A 20,583-nucleotide genomic window follows, 5' to 3' on the forward strand; every position below is an offset into this window, starting at 1 on the left:
ATTTTGTAGGCTTTCTTGTATTTTTGTCTATTAACTTTTTTTTTTTGTTTTTTTTTTGTCTCCATCCTACTTCAGAGCGTCTAAAACCTGCAGTCCTTCAGTGCATACCGGTGTGTGTGTGTGTATGTGCGTCAGAGTGTTAGTCTCTGTGCTGTGGTGGGTGTGTATCAGCGGACTGATCTGAATGGTAAAGAGAACAGCACAAGCAGCCATTGTATGCTAATGTTAACATGGGAGCGGCTACAGCGTGACTGCTCTTCATTAGCAATGCAAAATCGCTGAGCTGCATGGTAACAACCCTCACACACACGCACACACAAACACACATACATCAACCCTTTCTGCACTGCTGTTAACTCCAGCTTCTCCGCTCCCCAGCACGGACCCCACCAAACCACAGGTAAATCTTTGCCACCAATCTTATCTACCACTACCAAACAGCCAACACAACATTCTAAACTACCAATACACCACTTTTACCCCCAACTACCCACCACTCTCACACCCAACTACCAACCACTTTCACACCCAACTTCCCACCACTCTCACACCCAACTACCAACCACTTTCACCCCCAACTACCAACCACTCTCACCCCCAACTACCCACCACTCTCACACCCAACTACCAACCACTCTCACCCCCAACTACCCACCACTCTCCCCTCCAACTACCCACCACTCTCACACCCAACTACCCACCACTCTCACACCCAACTACCAACCACTCTCACCTCCAACTACCCACCACTTTAACCTCAACTATTCACCACTCTCACTTCCAACCTATCATCACTCTCACCTCCAACTATCAACACAACATTCTAAACTACCAATACACCACTTTCACCCCAACTACCCACCACTTTCATTCCCAACTACCTACTACTTTCACCTCCAACTACCAACCACTCTCACCTCCAAATACCCACCACTTCTATCCCCAACTACCACCCACTCTCACTTCCAACTACCCACCACTCTCACCTCCAACTACCAACCACTTTCACCTCCAACTACCAACAACTTCCACCCCCAACTACCAACCACTCTCAAGTCCAACTACCAACCACTTTCACCCCAACTACCAACCACTTTCACCCCAACTACCCACCACTTCCATCCCCAACTACCCTCCACTCTCACCTCTAACTATTTACTATTCTCACCTCCAACTACCAACTACTCTCACCTCTAACTATTTACTATTCTCACCTCCAACTACCCACCACTCTCACTTCCAACCTATTATCACTCTCACCTCCAACTACCCACCACTCTCACCTCCAACTACCCACCACTCTCACTTCCAACCTATCACCACTCTCACCTCCAGCTACCCACCACTCTCACCCCAACTACCCACCAATTCCATCCCCAACTACCTTCCACTCTCACCTCTATTTACTATTCTCACCTCCAACGACCCACCACTCTCATCTCTAACTATTTACTATTCTCACCTTCAACGACTCACCACTCTCACCTCCAATGACCCACCACTCTCACTTCCAACCTATCACCACTCTCACTTCTAACCTATCACCATTCTCACCTCCAGCTACCCACCACTCTCACTTCCAACCTATCACCACTCTCACTTCTAACCTATCACCATTTTCACCTCCAGCTACCCACCACTCTCACTTCCAACCTATCACCACTCTCACTTCTAACCTATCACCATTTTCACCTCCAGCTACCCACCACTCTCACTTCCAACCTATCACCACTCTCACTTCTAACCTATCATCACTTTCACCTCCAGCTACCATCCACTCTTAACTCCAACTACCCACCATTTAACCTCCAACTACCAACCATTCTTACCTTCAACTACTTATTATTCCCACCTCCAACTACCCACCACTCTCACCTCCATCTACCAACCATTCTCACCTCCAACTATCCACCACTTTCACTTCCAACTACCCACCACTCTCACCTCCAACTACCCACCACTTTCACCTCCAACTACCAATCACTCTTATCTACTACTATCCACCACTCTCACCTCCAAGTACCAGCAACCAACACACCATTCTAAACACCACTTTCGTTTCCAAATACCCCCTCACCTCCTGCTACCATTCTCACTTCTAATTACCACACCTAAACACTTTCTTAACTTTATAACTACCAAGTGCCTACATGTAAAAGTCCTGCACAACAAAGCCCATGTTCCAACTACCAAGTATGGCATTCACTACCAAAAACATTAATCTCACCTTGTAACTACAAACTACCAACTCTGCTAAAACCCTGTGGAAACTAATGTTTCCATTATCTTCAGTTTTCATTGTTCCTGTGAGAAATCTGCTAGTGTAATGTTTGGTTTGCATTAAGTCTGGTAATTCTACTACAGAATAGTATTACATAGAAGGTTTGGCCAAAAATCGAATTCCCCTGTTTTCACCCCTTACCCAAAAACAGTCAGTGAGCTGAGGCATGTTTTGTGTTTTACATTGAAGCAACATGGCTAATACGTATCAGGTGCTTATACCCTGCAATTTAGCACTGGGGTGACGATGCTAACAGCAGCTACAAGGCTTATGTAGCTAAAATGTATATAAAGCTTATTCCCCAGCAATTAGCTTGGAGCTAAACACACAGCTCAGCAAAGTGTGTGGAGTTGTTCAGTGGTTTTTATAATTTTTTTTCTTTTATCATTTTTATATAAATCATAGGTTTGATGTGTGTTATATAAATTAGAGTTTTTGCTTGAATGAGGAAAAGTCTGATTTGTAATTGTCTAAGAGGCAGTAACATCCAGGAGGGTTAGACACTCTGCCCTGAACACACTGACCTGTCTAAATTGAACTGTGTTTAATGAAAGAGGAACAGCTGAAATTCTTTGTTCTACTGCTTCAATACAGCACCTTTATACAGTTAAGCAAGACACCAGTTACTCAGAAACACTGGATGCCACACACATATGCTACATTTAAAGCAAGATTATGTAGCATTTTTAGTGATGCTCCAATAACTTGTTATTGAGAGAATAGCGTCTTTATTGTCTCTACTCTCGGCTCAGCCACTACTAAAAGACATCTTAGCACAGAACCACTGGGTATCACAGGAACACTGAATACCACAGAAACACTAAATACCCGAGAAACACTGGATGCCTCAGAAACGATGGATACAACAGAAACACTGGATATCACAGGAACACTGAATATCACAGAAACACTAAATACCTTAGAAACAATGGATACCACATAAACCATGGATACCTCAGAAACACTGGATACATCAGAAACACTGGATACCTCAGAAACCACGGATACCCTAGAAACACTGGATACCACTGAAACACTGGATACCACTGAAACACTAAATACCTCAGAAATACTGGATACCTCAGAAACACTGGATACCTCAGAAACACTGAATACCTCAGAAACAATAGATACCCCAGAAATACTGGATACTCCAGAAACAATGGATACCTCAGAAACACTAAATACCTCAGAAACCACGGATACCCTAGAAACACTGGATACCACTGAAACACTGGATACCACTGAAACACTAAATACCTCAGAAATACTGGATACCTCAGAAACACTGGATACAACAGAAACACTAAATACCTCAGAAACCATGGATACCCTAGAAACACTGGATACCACAGAAACACTGAATACCTCAGAAACAATGGATACCCCAGAAATACTGGATACCACAGAAACCATGGATACAACAGAAACACTGGATACCACAGAAACAATGGATACCTCAGAAACACTAAATACCTTAGAATCCACGGATACCCTAGAAACAGTGGATACCACTGAAACACTGGATACCACAGAAACACTGAATACCTCAGAAACAAAAGATACCCCAGAAATACTGGATACCACAGAAACAATGGATACTTCAGAAACACTAAATACCTCATAAATACTGCATACCCCAGAAACACTGAATACCCCAGAAACAATGGATACCACAGAAACACTGGATACCCCAGAAACACTGGATACCTCAGAAACAATGGAGACCTCAGAAACAATGGACACTTCAGAAACAATGGATACCCCAGAAACACTAAATACCTCAGAAACAATGGATACCACAGAAACACTGGATACCTCAGAAACAATGGATACCACAGAAACAATGGATACCTCAGAAACACTAAATACCTCAGAAACCATGGATACCCTAGAAACACTGGATACCACAGAAACACTGGATACCTCAGAAACAATGGATACCCCAGAAATACTGGATACCACAAAAACAATGGATACCACTGAAACACTGTATACCACAGAAACACTAAGTACCTCAGAAATACTGGATACCTCAGAAACAATGGATACAACAGAAACACTGGATACCACAGAAACAATGGATACCCCAGAAACACTGAATATCTCAGAAACAATGGATACCCCAGAAACACTGGATACAACAGAAACAATGGATACCTCAGAAACACTAAATACCTTAGAAACCACGGATACCCTAGAAACACTGGATACCACTGAAACACTGGATACCACAGAAACACTGGATACCACAGAAACACTGAATACCTCAGAAACACTGAATACCTCAGAAACAATAGATACCCCAGAAATACTGGATACCACAGAAACCATGGATACCTCAGAAACACTGGATACCACAGAAACAATGGATACTTCAGAAACACTAAATACCTCATAAATACTGCATACCCCAGAAACAATGGATACCACATAAACCATAGATACCTCAGAAACACTGGATACCTCAGAAACAATGGATACTTCAGAAACAATGGATACCCCAGAAACACTGGATACCTCAGAAACACTGGATACCACAGAAACACTGGATACCACAGAAACAATGGATACCCTAGAAACACTAAATACCTCAGAAACCACGGATACCCTAGAAACACTGGATACCACTGAAACACTGGATACCACAGAAACACTAAATACCTCAGAAATACTGGATGCCTCAGAAACGATGGATACAACAGAAACACTGGATACCTCAGAAACAATGGATACCCCAGAAACACTGAATACCTCAGAAACAATAGATACCCCAGAAATACTGGATACCACAGAAACCATGGATACCTCAGAAACACTGGATACCACAGAAACAATGGATACTTCAGAAACACTAAATACCTCATAAATACTGCATACCCCAGAAACAATGGATACCCCAGAAACACTGGATACTTCAGAAACACTGGATGACCCAGAAACACTGGATACCTCAGAAACCATGGATACCACAGGAACACTGAATATCACAGAAACACTAAATACCTCAGAAACAATGGATACCCCAGAAACACTGGATACCTCAGAAACAATGGATACCACAGAAACACTGGATACCACAGAAACACTGGATACCACAGAAACACTGGATACCCCAGAAATACTGGATACCACAGAAACAATGGATACCTCAGAAACACTAAATACCTCAGAAACCACGGATACCCTAGAAACACTGGATACCACTGAAACACTGGATACCACAGAAACACTAAATACCTCAGAAACAATGGATACTCCAGAAACACTGGATACCACATAAACACTAGATACCTCAGAAACCACAGATACCACAGAAACACTAAATACCTCAGAAACAATGGATACCCCAGAAACACTGGATACCCCAGAAACACCAGATACCTCAGAAACACTAAATACCTCAGAAACAATGGATACTCCAGAAACACTGGATACCACATAAACACTAGATACCTCAGAAACCACAGATACCACAGAAACACTAAATACCTCAGAAACAATGGATACCTCAGAAACACTGGATACCACAGAAACCATGGATACCCTAGAAACACTGGATACCACTGAAACACTGGATACCACAGAAACACTAAATACCTCAGAAATACTGGATACCTCAGAAACAATGGATACCCTAGAAACACTGGATACCACTGAAACACTAGATACCTCAGAAACCACGGATACCCTAGAAACACTGGATACCACTGAAATACTGGATACCACAGAAACACTAAATACCTCAGAAACACTGGATACCTCAGAAGCGATGGATACCACAGAAACACTGGATATCCCAGAATTTCACTTTCTTTTTGGTGGAATGAGTGGAATAGGAAAAGGCCAGACTCCAGACGTATCAGTCACAGATCACACATGACATACTAATTACAGATCAGTGTACCTGGCTGTGAAGTACAGGTGTAAACAGAGAAACAGAGCACTCAGTCTACCTGCGAGCAGAACACTTCATTCATCACACAACTACAGCATTTAGCTCCACCCACACTACCCAATTGGCTGAAAAAATGTTCTCTCCATGTTGGTGTATTTGATTTTTCACCAAACCGCTGACATTAAAACCCTGTTGTAAAGAGTTTTGTTAATCAGACTGTGTAAAACTCTTGTATTTAGACAGAGGAATCACAGAGGCTGAATGTGAAGTGAATTGAGGTACAGGATGTACCCCCCCGCCCCCCCCGCATACACTGTCGGATTGTCCAGACACTCGTTGACCCTCCAGTCACATGGTGCAAAGGGGTGTGGTTTTGACTAAGGGATAAGAGGTCACATGGGTGTGTGTTCTTAAGCAGTGGCAGCAGCGGCCGGACTGGCTGACACACATACTGTATATACACACACACACGCAAACACACTGGCAGTGTTTTGGAGACTGGAGGGACTGTGATGTGTCTGGACGCTCAGTGGGGTTCTGCCCATGCCTCTTACGCCACCGCCGGAGCCTGGTAACACACACAGACACACAATGTTCATAACATGTGTTGATGGATGTAAATCCTTTACAGATCCTTAAATACAGTATTTGTCTACATAATTTAGACACATAATTTTAGTTTATTATTATTATTAATAACAATAATAATAGTAGTAATAATACTTTTAAAAGTTTATTTACTGAATAAAAAAAAACATTTAATATGCCATAATCTTTGTTATTTTTTGTTAACAATAAATTGTATCTTTTAAAGTCAAATTTAGTAGATAAACAGTAATAGTGTTTCTGTAGGGGACCTGACTTGTTTACAGTTACATTAACTATACATAGTGAACACATTTTTGCACACAGCTTTATTAACACAAATCAAGGGTTTTATTGTGACTTTAGACCTGAATGTTAAAAAATGCATACATTTTAATTCAGTAAAAATAAGGACTTTAATGAGTTAATGCTTCATTTTCTGTTTATTAGATATTCAATGTTAAAACCATTCAATATTACAAATTAAAGATGTTTTATGGTGTCACCATCTAACACTCTAAACACACAAGCCACTAGCTAATGTCAGCCCCAAGCCAATACGCTATCCACTAGCTCACACACTAAACAAGCTTAATACTTGGCTTTGCTAAAGCTACTTGCACCGAGACAGTTAATTAGGAACACCTACTGTCACAGGCTAAATATTCAGTAGTCGCTAGACTAAATGCTGATACAGTACGTAAGTATTTTTGTTACTGTTAGAATACCTGCTGTAGTACATTTACATTAATGGCATTTAGGCTGTGTCTGAAATAGAAGGCATCTGCCTCGATGCCTTGCTGCCTGTGCTGACTCATAAGTCAAGGCAACACTATGAAGAAAGTACCTACTACTGAATTGTGCTTGAGACGCATGTCGAAGGCAGCGATACGTCATGACGTTACCAGGATACCGGCAACTACTCAGCTGGTGGTGCAACTAATTAAAATCGTTATTGCGCTATTGCGCAAACAAGTATTCCTCAGAAATGAAATATTGAATAAATAATCGTAAATAACTAACGTGTGCACAGATTGCTGCTTGCTTCCGCCATGTTGCTTTTTTTCACAAGAAGAGCTGCCATTAACCCAGAGGATTATGGGATATGAAAGGCAGTGAAGGACATTTCTACACTGCCTTCGCAAACAGCAAGATGATGCTCTTACGCAAAGATAGAACTCTCACAAGATTGTTTGCCGTTTGAAGGCTGCTAAAGAAAGAGGAGGATAACTCAAAATTGTGAAAAACTGAATCGCGATTCACCGATTAGTCGTCGAATCGACACGACTGTGTTTAACACTGTCTGTATGTTTTGTTTTAGACCTGGAACCAAAAATGAACTGGGCGTCCTTCTACGCCGTCATCAGCGGCGTGAACCGGCACTCTACCGGGATCGGCCGCGTCTGGCTCTCCGTTCTTTTCATCTTCCGTATCCTTGTGCTGGTGGTGGCAGCCGAGAGCGTCTGGGGCGACGAGAGATCTCACTTCACCTGCAACACACAGCAGCCAGGGTGCAACAGCGTCTGCTACGACCACTTCTTTCCCATCTCACACATCCGTCTGTGGGCACTGCAGTTGATCTTGGTCTCCAGCCCCGCCCTGCTGGTCACCATGCATGTCGCACACCGACGACACCTGGACAAGAAGCTGTACCGCCGCACAGGCCGTGGCAGCCCCAAGGAGCTGGAGCAGATCAAGACGCAAAAGATGAAGATCACTGGTGCCCTGTGGTGGACGTACCTGATCAGCCTGCTGTTCCGTGTGCTCTTCGAGTCCGCCTTCCTCTACCTGTTCTACATGATCTACCCCGGCTACAAGATGTTCCGGCTGGTCAAGTGCGACTCGTATCCGTGCCCGAACACCGTCGACTGCTTCGTCTCCCGGCCCACAGAGAAAACCGTTTTCACCGTCTTCATGTTGGCTGTGTCCGGCGTCTGCATCATCCTCAACATTGCTGAGGTCGTCTTTCTTGTCGCCAGGGCAACCAGTCAGCACCTGAACAACGCCAAAGACTCGCCCGTGGGTGCCTGGATCACTCAGAAACTGTTCTCCTATTAGAGGAGCGATGTTTTAGACGACCTTACAAACAGTTCTCAGTTAAGAGGCGCATCGCCTTTCTCCCTTCACACTCCTTCATCCCAATCTTTACTCTGACCTTTACTCTTAACGTCACCCTGACCCTGAGGAACTGAGGAACTGACTACACTGGGTTTCAGAATTTCTTTTACAGAAAACTCCCTCTCTTTTGGGATTAAACAGACACTAGAGGGCACTCTAAAATCCAACAAAAAAAGTTGCTACAGAGCTTATTTATTATATTTGACACGTTTCGCTTTATTTGACAGATAAATGCACTGTTTTGCAAAAACAGCAGCAGTGCAGTCATTTCTTAAAACCCTGTTGGCCCTCTGTAAGCATTATATTTCAATTATGTTACTACAGTTCGTAATGTATTCAGTAGGGGTAGCAAGAAACAGTTTGAAGACATATCAAAGTAACATGATTGATCTCTGACCCCAGATGCAGTCGATCAGCCAAGAAAGTTTGGTATCTCACTCGTGTTCCTTTAGTTTACAGTGGTTGATGCTAGGCTAACATTGCTAATAGGGATGTCCCGATGCAATCCAGAAGATTGGGATTAGGACTGATCCAGGTTTATTTCCAATCCAGACAGTGGAACGGGAATTGGCTATTTTAATACCAATCGAGTTTTGAGTCTTTGTTTTAACCACAGTGTTCAGAGCGCCATTTGGTGTTCTCAAGGTGCCATTGGGAGACATTTTTCCCAGGCGGGACAAATAAGGAAGTTCTCAGGAGGTAAATAAAAAAGTTTAGAGTCTGCAGTGTGTATCTATTTTACATTGAAATATGAAAACAGAAACGTTATAAGCCTATCACTTAAACTCTGTTTAACCGGCAGAAGAACCACAAACCTTTCTTTGTTTTTAAACTAGCACTGAAGAGCACATTCAGAACCGAGTGGAAGCTAATGCTAATGCTAATACACACACATGCTATAGAAAACCAAGCATAGCACATTCACCTCCCTATTTCACATTAGTAGTCAACAAACAACTGATATCAGTCCAAAGTGTGTACCACTACACACACACACACACACACACACATACAAATTGAGTTGACTGCAGCATCAACTGGGAGCTGAATGGTCAGAGAGGTTAGTTAGACTAGATTATAAGATATTAAACAGAATATAAAACAGCCAATTTAAGAAAAGTCTCTACTAAACTAAATCGTTCAGTCCAGAATGTCTGATTTTAGAAACAGTTACTAAAAAGGAAGAGATTTTACTGAACGTATTAATCAGCAGCTCATCTGATCTAAACTGTGAGGTTGTATTATTTATATAAACATAAAGATCGGACTCAGCTGATACGCAGCATCAAGAAACTAAATAGCTAAATCGGGATATCCCGAGTTGCTAACAAACACTGGACTTTGGCTGTGGGATCACTAATTTTGGACCAGTTTGACAGTGGAATAGTACACAGCAAGTAGTTACAGTTTAAGCTTAAATATTTAAGCTTAGGGTCTATTCTGAATCATGTATTTAAATATTGTGTCACATAGCTTTAGGAAGTTTGAAGGAAATTATTAAGGATTTCTGTGTGTATACGGAGATGAGATCGGTGACAGTCTAAGTCCAGTGTTTCTTAGCACTGTTAGCCTAGCATCTCCCATTGTAAACTAAAGAAGCACACCTCAGATACCAAACATGTCTTGGCTGATAGACTGCATGTGATGTGATCATTCGACCCTGATTTTTCATGGAATTGTTATTTTATTAGTGTGTAAAGGTGGCAGCGCAAATGAACTGTAATCAACCACTAACATAATAAATATCCAGCATTTTTCTCTGTCACTGCGAGGAGGTGAGTTCGATCCACGGCGATGCCACAGCGGTGGAAAAGATTCAGGATTTGAATGGTGGTTGAAGTTTCTGATCAAGTATCTGATTACTCCTTCTCTTGAAAACAACAATATTCACATAACATTGTTTAAGTTCACCATCTGAACCTTTGACCGTAGTCCGACATACCTATGCATAATCAAATCAGTAAAACTTTTGCAAAAAAAGTAAAAGAGTTTTTTGCATAAAAGTGTTTAGCAGTTTTAATTTTTACTTTACTGAAGACTCTCTCTGGTGTCCTCGATGTGAGTCTTTACAAACTCAGAGAGGGACAGATTTAGTACTGCAGAAGGAAAAGGGAGGAAACTCAGAGTCAGTCCTGGTTGGATTGGGTCTTTTAGTCTTTATAATAAACAAACACACACTCATTTACAGTTGTACAACTAACTGTGTGTGTTGTGTGTGTAGTGGCATCGGGTCATAAAGTCAGGTTTCTTAGAATTGTCTAATAGGATTGGTCCATTATTGGACCAGCTTGAGTTTGGGCTTAATTTATCTGTTTAACTCAGATCCCCTGCTTTGTAAATCCAGACCTGGAACTATTAAAATTAATATTTCAGTGTATTTGTTTCAATTAAACATAGAAAATTTCATCAAAAATAATAGTTCACATTCATTTAAAATCTTTCTATTACTGGATCACTCTGGATCACTTACTGTTCTAAACATTCACTATATTGGTGAGCAGTGTTGAAATAAAAAGTGCCTGTTTAATGCACTGCTCTGTGTCTGTCTGTCTGATTTATAACATTACAGTACATCTGAACCACATCTTCAGCTACCCATCATGTCAGAGGTCAGAAAGAGTGATTTAGTGAGTACGTAAGAGTGATTCAGTCAGTAGGTGGGGGTGAATCCATCATGTCAGAGGTAAGAGGAAGTGATTCAGTGAGTTAGTCAGAGTGATTCAAGTAGGTTTAAAGGTAGTAAAGTAAGTGTGAGTTATTCAGTGAGGACTGTGGGAGTGAATCAATCATGTCAAAGGGAATGATTCAGTGAGTAAGTGAGAGCAAATCCATCATGTCAGTAGTCAGAAGGAATGATTCAGTGAGTCCTCTCCTAATGCCACTGCAGCCTGCTGAATGAGGAACTCTGAGTATAATTACATTACTTTCAGTGAGTCAGTGAGAATAATTTAATGACTCAGTGAGTCAGTGGGAATGATTTAATGATTCAGTAAGTCAGTGAGAATACTTTAATGACTTTCATGAATTCTTTAATGAATTTTTTAATAATTCAGTGGGAGTGATGTATTGATTCAGTGAGTCAGTGGAAGTGATTTAATTATGCCGTAAGTCAGTGGGAATGCTTTAATGATTTAAAGAGTCAGTGGGAGTGATTTAATGATTCTGTGAGTCAGTGGAAGTGATTAAATGATTCTGTAAGTCAGTGGAAGTGATTTAATATTTCAGTGGGAATGATTTAATGATTCTGTGAGGCAGTGGGAATGATTTAATGATTCAGTGGGAGTGATTTATTGATTCTGTGAGTCAGTGGAAATGAGTACATGATTCTGTAAGTCAGTGGAAGTGATTAAATGATTCTGTAAGTCAGTGGAAGTGATTTAATAATTCAGTGGGAATGATTTAATGATTTAGTGGGAGTCATTTATTGATTCTGTGAGTCAGTGGAAATGAGTACATGATTCTGTAAGTCAGTGGGAGTGATTTAATGATTCGGTAAGTCAGTGGGAGTGATTTAATGATTCATTGAGTCAATGGAAGTGATTTATTAATTCAGTGAGTCAGTGGGAGTGATTTAATGATTCTTTGAGCATTATAAAACATAGTTTTCAACATTTCAAACAGGATGTTTGTATTAGTTTATAGTATAATAACATGGGAGAAGACTGTAAGAGAGAGAGAGAACTATGGGCTCAAAAGAGAACTATGGGCTCACATGGCTTCTGCTTTGAAAAGTCCCAGGTAACTAACATTCTGAGGACTAGAATACAATGGATAAGACTGTAATACAAAAGTTGTGATGATGCTGATCCTGGCTGAGCATTTTGAGAATGTGTGGTTACTAAGTAGAGAACCTGAAATGTGAGTTTAAGACAGTCTGGATCAGGTGTGAAAGGCCAAGAATTGGAGAGACGGTGTGCTAGATGATAGGGCTTTGACCTTAAATAACCTAATCTGATACTGATTACCTCATTAATTTAATAATGTAATCTCATTACTTTCTCTTACTTTTGAATTACCTGTATTTCAAAACCACATTTATTTAAAAAATAAATACAAATGTATAAAATCACATGAAACCGTCCCATATGTTTACACCAAATATCAGACAAGCTTGTGGCCTCATGAAGCAAATCCCCTGTCTACTAAATTGTATACACTACTGCTGCTGGAACAAAACCTTCTCTCTCAGATTTTAAAATTAATCTAAAAGATTGTAAAAAGCTAAACCAGTATGAGTTCCATGTTCATCTAAAATGCTCTAAACTGGTTTATGCTGGTCTGGTTGGCAGCTTCTCACAAACACACTCTCTCTCACTCGATTAGAGACAAACATGGTGGGAGTAGTGATCCTGTTTAGGCTGTAATGTATGAATTATGAATTAAGTCATTTGTGGGCTCGGAGGTGAACGTTTTGCTTTGGAGGGTACTGAGACTGGATAGGCGAGATGGTGGTTAAGTAAATAAATACGATTTGGTTTATGAGCTGCTGTTATTGTTGCTAGTCAGTTTATAATAGAGGGAACTTCTAAAGGGGTGTGACTGCAGTAAAGTGCAATGAGGGTGGCAGACAAATCCAGAGTATTTGACTGTTATATACAGACCCTTCCATTACCCACCGATCCCAAAGCCATTTTTCTATTTGTAGGTGGAGAAGTCAACCATGCTAATATTTCCTTTTTTTTGGTCACACAAAATGTGCTACCAGAGGAGTTCAAACACTAGACAAAAACATACACTTCAAATGGCCGGATGGAGCTTCCTTTAAGCTGCAAAATTGTCAGTCTCAAACTATTATTTTATCTATCAGCAGCCTCTGTGACTTCCATCACACTCACACAGGCAACTATGTAGTGCTTTGACAGTCTCTCATCCATATTCGACTCTGTTTAAATCTGCAGAGGGCGCCATAGCCACAACCTTTCACACTGCACTGAGCCATCTTCAATAACCAGGGAGTATGTGAGGCTGCTCTCTGCAGACTTCAGATCAGCCTTTTATAACATCATAGCTAGCCAATTAGGCCTGATTCTCCTTCTGATTCGGATTTTTAATGTATAATTTTTAAAAGTCAGAAGAAGTGTTTTTATAATTCAGTGAGTCAGTGGAAGTGATCTGATAGTTTGGAGATTCAGTAAGAGTGATTTCATGAGTCAGCAGAAGTGATTTAATAGTTCCGTGTCAGTGGGAGAAAATGAATGAATTTAGTGGGTCAGTACAAGAACATTAATGATTCAGTGAGTCAGTGGGAGAAAATGAATGAATTCAGTGGGTCAGTACAAGAAAATGAATGATTCAGTGAGTCAGTGGGAGAAAAATGAATGAATTTAGTGGGTCAGTACAAGAACATTAATGATTCAGTGAGTCAGTGGGAGAAAATGAATGAATTCAGTGGGTCAGTACAAGAAAAAGAATGATTCAGTGAGTCAGTGGGAGAAAATGAATGAATTCAGTGGGTCAGTACAAGAAAATGAATGATTCAGTGAGTCAGTGGGAGAAAATGAATGAATTCAGTGGGTCAGTACAAGAAAATGAATGATTCAGTGAGTCAGTGGGAGAAAATGAATGAATTCAGTGGGTCAGTACAAGAAAATGAATGATTCAGTGAGTCAGTGGGAGAAAAATTAATGAATTTAGTGGGTCAGTACAAGAAAATGAATGATTCATTGAGTTAGTGGGAGTGATTTAATGATGCAGTGAGTCAGCAGAAGTGGTTTATTGATTCAGAGGGTCAGTAGAAGTAATTTATTGATTCAAGTCAAGTCAAGTCAAATGGCTTTTATTGTCATTGCCACATGAAACAAAATGAGAACAAAAACCAATACAGTACAGACAAATACAATACAGTGGGTCAGTAACACTGATTTAATGTCTCAATGAGTCAACATAAGTAATTTAATGTCTCAATGAGTTAATAGGAGTGATTTAATGATTCAGTGATTCAGTAGACGTGATTTAAAGATTCAATGAGTCAAAAGGAGTGATTTAAAGGTTTCTGAGCCGCAGTTCCTCACTCTACCAGCAGGCTGCATTGGAGACACTCAGACAGGTGGCATTAAGCTTGCAGACATGAATGAATGTTGTGGCTCTGCAGTAACTGCAGGTATTCGGCTCCAGAGTAACATTAGCCACACTGTCTCAGAACAGAAATGTACTACACACACACACACACACACACACTGTAAAGGACAGCTGATGGTGTGTAGTTATTAGAGTGCGGCAGCAGAAAGGTGATAGAGGGGATTTAGTAATGGTTTTTATTATTTATTGTTTTGTTCATCTATTTTAAGAGTTGAATCATCTTTTACATAGTCTACTCACTTTGTAAGTACACATGTTTTTAGAGTTTACTTTACTTTACTTTTTACTCTTTTAGAGTTTAGTTTAGTCTTATTTTCTAGACTTTTATTTAACCTTTGATTATGTAATTGGGCCTTCGCTAAAAAAATGCAAGAGAAATGTAGGGTTTAACTTTTTAATACCAAATCCAAACTAATAACGACAGGTGTTACTGTTATTTTATCTTAAAATATTAAAAGTAAGATGTTTCACTGACTTGTAAGAGTGAGAATGGCATCTTTCTTGTTGCTATTTGGAGCTCAACATGTTGCTACCTGTTGAAAAAGGGGGAAAAAACATAAATATGAGTGGCCAGAGAGCTGGGAAATGCAGATTCTATGGGATACCAATAATTGGGACATTACTCGATTTATGTCTAATACATCATTCCACAGCAGCATGCCTGGACACTGTTTTTTTACCATTAAGTCCAGGGGCTGGGGTCATAGTTCAAGATTGAAGGTGGAACCAGGGTCAGATAGCAGGAGTCAGGGGTCGGGGTCAGGTCAGGGTCAGGGTCAGAGGCCAGGGTTATTCAATTAATCCTTACTGTCTTTCAGAGGTTGACTAAGGACAACACTTCCAGTGAAGCTGAGTGTGTAAGTTTAGAGTGTTGCGATAAACTGACCACCCCCTCCCTCCTGGCTGCCTCAATGCCCTACCGAGATAAAAGCAGTTTTAAAGAGACTAAGGGACAGGTGAGGTGTCCCTCTTCAACAGCTCTCAGATCTCTGATATGGTTACAGTCTGTGTAACTGCGTTCTGCACAGAGCCGTACTTCTCTTAAAGGCTGGTCAGCTGCTGTGTTGTGTCCTAGACAGTGGAGCAGACAACAGCTGTGGAATTATTAAGCTATTAACAAAATTAATTTCAGCCAAAAAAAACTTCAATTCTCAGTCAATTTTACTGGTTACTAGTAACATAAAAAAGAAAAAACACATTAAGTGTACTGCTCACTGCCTGCAAAGCTCTTATTTGTCTCACCCCAACATGTCTTGGGTATTCAAGCAGTTTATTAATCAAGTAGTAATAATAAACATTTTTATCATAAAATATCATCTTCAAAATCGTTGCTGCACCTCTGACGTTGCTACTCTGGGCTCAACACACTGATAACTGCACTATGTAACTATGTATACCTAGAACCGACTCCAAGAAGATCTCAGACTAGCCTCAAATGTAGCAAAAGACTCACACTTTACTATCACCATACTTTTATTACAGCATTACCCTCCATGTCCTATACCTATTTTCCTTTTTATATTAATTTAATTAATAAGAAAAAACAATACTCTTATATCCCTTGACTTTATTGGTGTATGAAATGTGCTTTAGAAACAAACTTGGCTTGAGTGAATAAGTGTAGTGTTGTGTCTAAGAGTGTACAGGTATATGTTTTAGCGATTAAGTGTGCAATAGTAATTTGTATAGTGTGAATAAGTGTGTATTATTGCATATAAGTGCATATCAGTGTGTATATGTGTATTAGTGTGTGTTAATGTAAATAGTCGCGTATTAGTGCATATAAGTGCATTTAGTGTGTAAAAGTGTGTATTAGCATGTCTAAGTGTGTGTTAGTGTGAATAAGTGTGTATTACTGAATATAAGTGCATATCAGTGTGTATTAGTGTAAATATTTGTGTATTGGTGCATATAAGTACATATCAGTGTGTATACATGTGTATTAGTGTGAATAGATGTGTATGTGCGTATAAGTGCATTTAGTGTATTAGTGTGCCTACGTGTGTATTAGAGTAAATAAGTGTGTGTATACTAGTGTGAGTCAGTGTGTATGTGTATTAGTGTGAATAAGTGTGTATTAGTGTGAATAAGTGTGTATTAGTGTGTATGTGTGTTAGAGTGAATAAGTGTGTAAGTGTGTGTATAAGTGCAAATCAGTGTGGGTAAGTGTGTATTAGTGTGAATAAGTGTGCATTAGTGTATAAATGTGTATTTGTATATATGTATATATGTATGTCTGTGAGTGTGTGTGTGTGTGTGTATGGAGCTGAGAGTATATTTAGCTGAATCCTGTTGATCTTACAGTCGCAGTTTGATTGGCTCAGCCAGCTGTCAGTCGATACTCAGGGAGAAAAGAGGCAGGGCATCTTCAAACTTGACTCCTGGGAGTGTGTTCTCTGCCAAATTTAACCTCTCTCACACACACGGGCATCTCTTTAGCTCCATAAAATCTCACTCGGGCTCAGTGTGACTCCAGCATTTACAGCGAAAGTGTGTGTGTCTGAGTGTGTGTGAGGGTTCCCATGCTGGATGTGAACAAAGACTGAAGGTGAGTCTCTCTTTACTGTTCCGCATGAGTGTGTAACACACACACACACACACACACACACACACACACACACACTCACAAACTCATTTACTGGTAAAATATAACCTTTATTGACCTGACCAGAAGCCCACCGGCTCCACTGACCCACAGAACCACTGACCCACAGCACCGCTAACCCAGAGCACCACTGACCCACAGCACTAGTAACCCACAGCAACACTGACCCACAGCAACACAAACCTACAGCAACACTGACCCACCAGCACCACTAACCCACCACACCACTGACCTGTTTTTTTATAGTGATTGATCTACAGAAGGGTTACTGTAATGACTGTAGATCAGTAGAGCAGCCATTACAGTCACCCCACTATTTAGTATACACCCACTATTAGTAATACACACTTACAAACATACATTAATTACTAATTACTATTACACACTCTATATTCATTACTAATACTTTTTAATACTGTTAAACTCTCCACACTCATAACTATTACTGCAAAACGCTCTACATTCTAAAACTATTACTATTACACTCACATATTTATTACTAATACTTACTAATACTTACTAATATTACTAATACTTACACCCTCTACATGCATTACTAATGTTTTACATTTACCACATTCAATACTGATACTGTTAAAATGCTCTACAGTTATAACTAATATAATTTTATTCTGTATATTCAATACTAATACAAATATTATTACTCTGCATGTCTCCATATTCATTACTGATTCCATATCTCTCTCTTTATATTCATTACTGATCCCTTTACTTTCTCCATATTCATAACTGATTCCGTATCTCTCTCCATATTCATTACTGATCCCTTTACTTTCTCCATATTCATAACTGATTCTGTTACTCTCTCCATATTCATAACTGATTCAAGTACTCTCTCCATATTCATAACTGATTCCGTTACTCTCTCCATATTCATAACTGATTCTGTTACTCTCTCCATATTCAGAACTGATTCTGTATCTCTCTCCATATTCATAACTGATTCAATTACTCTCTCCATATTCATAACAGATTCTGTTACTCTCTCCATATTCATAACTGATTCTGTTACTCTCTCCATATTCATAACTAAATGGTCATGTTCATTCTATGGTCATTGCTGATAGTTACTCTGTCTCTATTTATTTCATATTTGCACTCTCCAGGTTTATTAGTTATAACGTTACTCTCTATGTGTTTATTACCCAAACTTCTGTACAGTACAGTATGGAATTGTAACATTTTCCTTCTCTTTACTTTCTTTTTCTTAGATATTCTTCTTTCCTGCTGTCTAGCTCTCTCTCTCTCTGTAGTGTGCAAAGATGGGAGACTGGAGTTCTCTGGGTAAACTGCTGGAGAAAGCTCAGGAGCACTCCACGGTTGTTGGAAAAGTATGGCTGACTGTGCTCTTCATCTTCCGCATTCTGGTGCTAGGGTCAGCAGCCGAGAAGGTCTGGGGTGATGAACAGTCAGGTTTTACCTGTGATACGAAGCAGCCCGGTTGTCAGAACGTCTGCTACGACAAAACCTTCCCCATCTCTCATATCCGCTTCTGGGTCATGCAGATCATCTTTGTCTCCCTGCCTACACTTATCTACCTAGGTCACATTCTGCATCTGGTTAGGATGGAGGAGAAGAAGAAAAAGGAATTGGAAATTGGAATGAGCTCAGAGAAGCAGGCGCTGCTGCCCTCCGGGAAAGTCCGGAAAGCTCCGGTCATTGATGAACGAGGGAGGATCCATCTGCAAGGGGCGCTGCTGCGCACCTACGTGCTGAACATCATCTTCAAGACACTGTTGGAGGTGGGGTTCCTGGTGGCGCAGTACTTCCTGTACGGATTCCAGCTAAAGCCCATGTACACCTGCAGCAGTTGGCCATGTCCAAACACAGTAAACTGCTACATCTCTCGGCCCACAGAGAAAACCATCTTTATCTTGTTCATGCTGGCTGTGGCCTGCTTGTCGCTGTTGCTGAACATGGTGGAGATGTACCACTTGGGCTTCACCAAGTGTAGGCAGGGGCTGCGGTACCGCCGTGCGCAGTGCATCGCCAACTCTAAAGCCACCAGCGAAGATGCTGAGGTGCCATTCGTGGCCAATTTCCCCTACTTCCCATCCCATCCACCTGAGCACCAGTACCGAATCCCCGACATGGACGCCACACTACCCGCCTACAAACAGAACCGCCAGAACCTCGCCGTAGAGCGTGGCAGTGGCAAGCCGCCTGGCATGGAAACCAAGATAGACACCACCAGCATAGATGCCACACCAGATGCTGTTGCCATGGAGTCCACCAGAGTGAAGAAGACCTCAAGCTCTGCCCCTGGATCCCCTTACAACCAACGCAGGCCCAGCTATGCCAGTCGCTATAGCAACAACAAGACCAGGCTGGATGACCTGAAGATATAAGTAGGAGTGAGGGGTGGAGGGATGGGGTTTAAGGCCAGAGTAAACGATCACAGATTCACAAGAGACAATTATGTATGATTTTTGTCTCTCATGGATCTATCAGGACTCTCAGTGCAACTGTGAGACTGAATGAGAGGGCCGCTCTGCCATGAGGCTTTGGTGAAGAAACAGAGAATTGTCCTGAAACACATGTTGACCATTTAGCTTAACATCACATTCAGAGAGGTATGATACCTGAGTAATTGTACTTAGTTATTACACTTAATGAGGTTCCACTCCTTTCCTGCAAATCTCTGTGTAACTCACTGGCTGAGACTGGGCACATTTACAGTGTGTTTGGTGTAAAATGGGTCATTGTAGAGGAACTTAAGAACCAGGCATCACAGCAAACATTTAGCCAATATTTTATTTACGATAAGCTAAGTTCCCCTAGAATGCAGCGTTTCACCCCAAAACATAGAGAATTTTGGAAAGTTGAATCTTTGACCTTGTACTTGATATTTATATGTTACATGAGAGAAACACACTTTTAACCACTTCCATAAAACACCTCAAAGAACAATTGGCAGTCACATAAAACACCTCAAAAAGTGAAATATCTGGAAAGTATTTCTTTTTCGCTTTAATAAAACCATGTTAACTACGTCAG

General features: G+C 40.7%; 2 protein-coding genes across 3 annotated transcripts; both read left to right on the forward strand.

Annotated features, from left to right (window-relative positions):
- The first annotated feature begins 321 nt into the window (after positions 1-321).
- gjb1a (gap junction protein beta 1a) lies at positions 322-11,413 on the forward strand. 2 transcript variants are annotated; one of them, XM_072676680.1, is made up of 2 exons: positions 322-400; positions 8,086-11,413. In XM_072676680.1, the coding sequence occupies exon 2, from the start codon at positions 8,100-8,102 to the stop codon at positions 8,820-8,822; it is 723 nt and encodes a 240-aa protein (XP_072532781.1). In that variant the 5' UTR covers positions 322-400; positions 8,086-8,099; the 3' UTR covers positions 8,823-11,413. The 2 variants fall into 2 exon arrangements, with proteins under 2 accessions (XP_072532781.1, XP_072532780.1); XM_072676679.1 differs by lacking the exon at positions 322-400 and adding an exon at positions 6,646-6,750.
- A 7,435-nt stretch (positions 11,414-18,848) lies between these two features.
- On the forward strand, positions 18,849-19,934 carry gja2 (gap junction protein, alpha 2). Its single transcript, XM_072676668.1, has one exon. It carries the CDS (start codon positions 18,849-18,851, stop codon positions 19,932-19,934), a length of 1,086 nt encoding a protein of 361 aa, XP_072532769.1.
- Positions 19,935-20,583: the final 649 nt, after the last annotated feature.

This window comes from Salminus brasiliensis, chromosome 1, assembly GCF_030463535.1.
Source record: "Salminus brasiliensis chromosome 1, fSalBra1.hap2, whole genome shotgun sequence".
Taxonomy (NCBI): Eukaryota; Metazoa; Chordata; class Actinopteri; order Characiformes; family Bryconidae; genus Salminus; species Salminus brasiliensis.